At 40.8% G+C, this 5,901-nt stretch overlaps 1 protein-coding gene across 1 annotated transcript; it reads right to left on the reverse strand.

Moving 5' to 3' along the window:
- Positions 1–1,950: 1,950 nt before the first annotated feature.
- LOC311491130 (tetratricopeptide repeat protein 22-like) lies at positions 1,951–3,036 on the reverse strand (the record flags this gene model as incomplete). The annotated part of the gene is made up of 3 exons (XM_084548992.1): positions 2,831–3,036; positions 2,565–2,717; positions 1,951–2,484 (listed from the first exon to the last, which is right to left on the reverse strand). The coding sequence occupies exons 1-3, from the start codon at positions 2,981–2,983 to the stop codon at positions 1,951–1,953; spliced, it is 840 nt and encodes a 279-aa protein (XP_084405118.1). The 5' UTR covers positions 2,984–3,036.
- Positions 3,037–5,901: the final 2,865 nt, after the last annotated feature.

Raw genomic sequence — 5,901 nt, forward strand, 5'->3', positions numbered from 1 at the left:
GTTTCTCGTCTTGTTTTACTTCCTGTGTTTTCCCCACTTTGATTGTCAGACTGGTTTCTCCTTGTGTGCCCCACCCTCATTGGTCTCACCTGTCTCTTGTTATTTCATCAGCCCTTGTGTGTGTGTGTGAGGGTGTATATATAACCCTGCCTTTCTCTTTGTCTTCTGTAACGCCGTCTGTGATGTTACCTCTGTTTGTGTGACCGTTAATTTCCTTGTGTTTCTCCTATTTCTGAGTGTTTGTTTTGTTTTCGGTCCTCACCTGTTTTTGTAGTTGTGTTTCCTTTCCTGCAGCACCTTAATATTTTTTTGTTAGAACACACTAAACAAAACTGTGTCGCCTTTATCTGAAGTTGAAGTTAAATTAAACAGTAGTGGAAATGGGACAAACCAGTTGATGGTGGTTGTCTTCTGTTCGTTTCTTATTAAGTGAATTATCTTTGTGATAATATAAAACATATTTTTGTTGTACTATTGTAAATGTCACTTTTTCATATATCACACATGATTTAATTGTTCATGACTTCAGCTGTAATCAAATCAGATCATTGCATTATGTTAATCTTTTGTTTTCTGGATCATATAGCACAATATATTAAAATACAGCTGCATTAAATAGAAACGGTGTTTGGGTTTTTAATGATCTTATTTAATGTGTCAGAGGTTTAAGGTGTTCTTCGTTCACCTGTACAGTGATGAAAATGCTGATTTTTTATTTTTTTTTATTTTCTCCCTTTTGAAATACTTGGCATCCTCTCTTTTCCAGGGCTACTAAAAGGGTCAGTTCACACAAATTAATGAAATTATTTTTATTTATTTTATATTTTTTTTATTAAAAATATGTATCTATCAAATTTAGATTTTGTTCTATAATTTTAATATATACATTTTAAATTATAATCTTTTAATTGTAGGTAAAGGGAATTAAATTAGGTTTCAGAATACATTGTTTATAACTACGTCGGGGGTTGCATAGGCGGAAGCCTGTGCCTCATCTCAGAGGTTTTCATAATCGTAATCAGTTTTCAGAAATATTCCATGGGAATATTTTCTACCAGATCTACATCAAACTCTTCATGGTCATTCATTTTGTCCTGAAGTTGTCCGCTTTTTTAAATGCACCAGGATTGAAATGCCTGTATGAGGTGTCAGAGGTGGCACTGGGCCTAAATGTATGAGCCTGAAAAGAGCACGCATCACCTCAGTGCCGGAGCAATTTCAGTCTACTGAAGTGGTTTTAAAAGAGATTGTATGAAACATGGCAGTGACACGTCTCCACAGATTTATTGTTACCACTGTTGAAAGAGTGTTTTGAGGTATCGTCACTAAAATGGACAGTGATGATGCATTCACAGTGATACTCAATTTCAAGTAAATGTTCTGCAAGGAAAAATGTATGCCCAATTTCTTTAAAACGGAAGTCCTGCACTTGTTGGACTGCCTAAGTTTGGTTTGGACACTTGTTTATGGAACTAGTATGTACGTCTTTCCCTTGGGTGCCCCCAGAACCAACAATTGCCACTGAATTGCCAGATTCACACTGCAATTCATAACTTGTGACTGAATCATTTTCTTTGCACCAAACTGAAATTTTCAAAAACCAGGCAACATCTTTTTTTTTTTTTTTTTGGTCTACACCTCCACCTACTGGTCATCAGTGGTACGGCATCCATTCAGGGAGAGGTAGTGTGGAACCCTTTTGGCTCGTACTAAAAGCAGCTGAGGAAATACTTTTCACTGTGCAAACTGCAAGTCTGAATATCAATATCCAAAGTTAACCATCAAGAAGATAAAAGCCAAAAACTTAGGAAGTATACCCTGTACACAGACACATTTTTGTGACGGTTTCATTTAAATCTATGAAATGGTGTGAAGACGTTACATTAATTACTGTGTGTTCTGTCTGCTTCATTCACGTGCCCGTACACCTGTTAAAGTCACATCTTTGCTTCAGTTATATGAGAATGATCGAGCCATTTGTTTCCTCTTTGCCAGTTGTTTAGGCACCACTATCTCCACGAGCGTCCTCACTAGGTTCCGTCCCATCTTAATCAGAGCCCTGGATAACTCTGTGACCTCTGCCGTGTGTGTTCTGTAAAGGCACCTCAGCTCGGCCTTTACCAGGTCCTGGGGGTATCTCTCTTCTGCCTTGTGCACCCACAGCTCCAGCTGGGTGACGGCAGAGTCGGGGTCAGGGCTGTCCTGCATGTACAGAGCCAGGAGAGCCTGTAGGAGGCAGCCCAGCGCTGTGGTGTCTGTGCTCCCCGGTCTTTCTAACTCCACGGCCCGTTTGAAACAGTCTGCAGCGTTCTGCTCCTCGCCTTTCATTAGGAGGCAGCGCCCTCTGAGAACATGCAGGTCCGGCAAGGTGTCGCCCAGTTCAAACTGTAGGGCGTGAGACAGACTCACCAGGGCGCTGTTCACTGCACTCTCATTCACCAGAAGGCTCTCCTGGAACGCGTCTACTCCCATGTAGTAGTAAACCTAAAAGTGGAGACACACTATAAATCTGATGCTATAAAAAACAAAACAGAAATCATCTGCAATATACTTTATGCCGTTACCTGTGCCATTTCTAGATGAGTCCGCAGACATGGACGTACACTGAGCACCTTGTCCAAGTCTTTTCTAGCCTCATTTAGGTTCTGTCGGTCTGGGATTCCACCATGATGATGCTTTGCCTTCTCCAGGTCTCTGACATACAGGACCATATTGATCTAAAAAGGAGCACATGCTTATAGTTGCCCATGATAGTCAAGTCGATCCATCTATTCTAAGAGGGTAGGGTACACCAACAAGCGTTTGACTGGACGTGTCTCGGCTGCGGTACCTTGGCACGGGTGCAGTAAGCCTGCCAGTTGAGCTCTGGATCTGGCAGCACGTTCAGGGCCATGTTGCAGATCCCCGTTGCCATCTCATGTTTGCCCAGAAGAGCAAAGACCCTGGCCAGAAGGTTCAGGGTGAATGCATCATCACTGGCCATGTTTATGGCCTGAGGACAAAGATAATTCTGTTACTGTGGCGCAAAAAAGGAGGTAACTACTGTATGGACTAACAGGCCTTCAACACATTACACTAAATAGAAACTTCTAAGTGCAACCAGCTCCTGCAGCAATGATTAGGAACTGGTAAAGTGATACTGATGACTATCTCCCTATGGCATTAGAAAATTATATAAGGTTTAGAAAATAATTGAGGCATTCACTTAAAAGTATAACAGTGAGAAAAAAAAGTTTTGCTTTGTGGATAATTTCTGGACGATAGCATAGAGTTATGCTCGGCGCTCGAGATAGGGATAACTTAAAAAAAGATTTCAAGGGAAAACCCTGGTTTGAAAGTCATTGGTTCTTACATGAATTTGTGTCTTCACAACAGCCGAAGAGGCCCGTGTTCCAGTCTGTCAAAGCCTGCACTGCCATTGGCTACTGGAGGTTAATCACAGAATCAAAGAACCTGTTAACACATAGAAATTAGAGAGTATGACTTTGGAGTCCAGTCTGAAAAGTATTTTTTTTCTTATATGAAAATAATAAAATAATAATAAACTATCAGTATATTGCAATGTAGTATTTGAATGCATTTAAATAATTTCTTTATATGGCAAATTTTAGTTAATTTCCCATCTAGTACCAAACCCGTTAAAGCAGGGGTGTCAAACTCATTTTAGTTTGGGGGCCACATACAGCCCAGTTTGATCTCAAGGGGGCAGAACCAGTGAGATAATGGCACAATAACCTATAAGTAACGACAACTCCAGATTTTTTTTCCATTTGTTTTAGTGCATGAAGTAAATTAGGAGAATGTTTACATTTAATAAACTATCCCTCAAAACATTTTTTAGTCCTGGGTCTCAGTGTTGTGTTCTGTCCACTTCTCTTACTAAAACAGTGGATAAATTAGGGATAGCAGTCATTTTCATTGAAAAATTGCAGTCTTCTATGTAATTTTCATACTTTGCAAATTCATGCTGTGGGCCAGATTAGACCCTCTAGTGGGCCACTTTAAGGCCTACAGGCCGTATGTTTGACGCCTGTGCCTTAAAGAGTTTGTAACAACATGGCCAAAGATGAACAAGAGCTTCCGCTAGGCTGTTGTGTTAAATGTCGTTCCACAACAAATGAGCAAACCTTAAATTCTTTAGCCCTGAGTGTGAAGAGTTGTAGAGGAGGAAAACATGGCAGAACGATACTCACACTTTGAGCTAAGAGAGTGAATGTGGCGAGAGATGGAAAGCCTGGTTGGAAATGTCTTGTACTAGCGAAGTACATGCACATTCTTCTGCCGTTGCTCTTCTTGTTTTGTTGTTCGCTGTTCCATATTGTATTGCATCTTGTCTGGGTGTAAGGTTTTGAGTCTAATAAATATGATATGAAACTGTGCATGATTCTAAATAGGCCATAGGTGTGCATGTGAGTGTGAATGGTTGTCTGTCTCTCTGTGTTAGCCCTGCGATAGACTGGCGACCTGTCCAGGCTGTACCCCTGCCTCTCGCCTGATGACAGCTGGGATAGTCTCCAGCAGACCCCGCGACCCTTAACAGGAATAAGCGGTTACAGAAGATGAATGAATGAGCTGTGCATGATTAGTTTCTCCACACAGATGAAAATACAGACGTATTGTGCAATGCTCCTGCTAAATACAACAATTAACAGAAACAAAGTCATTTAAATTGAGTAACAGTTGGCTGCAGGTTTTAATTCTGTTTTAATTTGGTTTTCTGATTGGTTTTGTAATAGTCTTGGTGGAACAATAATCCTGCCATAATAGTCAGCTGTGCGGGTGTGTCATGGAGAAATCTGTGAAATCTGTCACAGCTAATAATTTGCAGATTTCAGCCATTCGATGCAATCTGATAACTCGCTGTATTTTTCGTTCCTGGTGCCACTGAGCTCTCCATTAAACACTGTGAAGCTGAAAGGGTACGCTGCAACAGTAAGCTCTGTCTTTGTGCCAAATGAATTTGCATTTAAAAAGATTTCACGGTCAACAACATCCTCTTTCAGCCTTTCTTGTCAATTTGGATATCAAATTTCTTACCAGTGAATGGAAAAAACAATAAAATATATATATATCTTACCTGATTAATCTGGAAGTCTCGTTGTCCTTGTTGTCCCTCAGAAAGCTCAAGCCTTCTGTGAGGAGTGGCACTGGTCAGAATAATGCTGCAGAACCTGAACTTTTGCACAAAGAGAGTTTCCTGCATTTCACAAGACCGTACTGACAGACTCAAGACTGTACTCTGGAGCTCTTAAGTGCATTTTGAGTGTTACATGGAGCTGTAATTATTTCTTCTGTCCATGCCAAAATTGCTAAGTCCTAATGTGACAAACTCCACAGAACTAATTTTTGTATGAGGCTTCAGCAACGACTGTTTTTACAACACTCTCACTGGGCTATCCTCTCTTGGCTGTAGCTGAACAGGAGTTGCTCTCTGCAGTGTTAAGCAATCTGTTTTGCCGGCACCATTTTTCACCCATGTATGCTGCACATGGGCTGGGCCCAAAGGTGCAGCCCGTTGTCATGATCCAACAGAGTGACTCGCTGAAAGTGCATAGACTGTGGCTGACCCCTCGGCTCCACACCATCACTTCACTGTGAAGTGAGGAGCCATGAACAGGACACGACAATATCAGGGGTTTAAAACTGGTCAGAGATTTTCCTTCTGTTGGATCAAATCTGATAGAGCTGCAGATGGGCAATTTGTAGAACATGTTCTGAATTTGGATAATTACTGACTCAAATTTCTGGCTTGGTAATGGGTACAGAGAGGCTTATTGTTTTGCATTTTTGTCTGGCACGCAACAGATGTTCCAGATTTGCTGAAAGCACTTTCAGTAAAGGTTATGTTCAAGATTTTAATTACTCTGAAAATAATAGTGATAAATAATATATTTGCATATT

The sequence above is a fragment of the Chelon labrosus genome (genome assembly GCF_963514085.1).
Source record: "Chelon labrosus genome assembly, chromosome: 7".
NCBI lineage: Eukaryota > Metazoa > Chordata > Actinopteri > Mugiliformes > Mugilidae > Chelon > Chelon labrosus.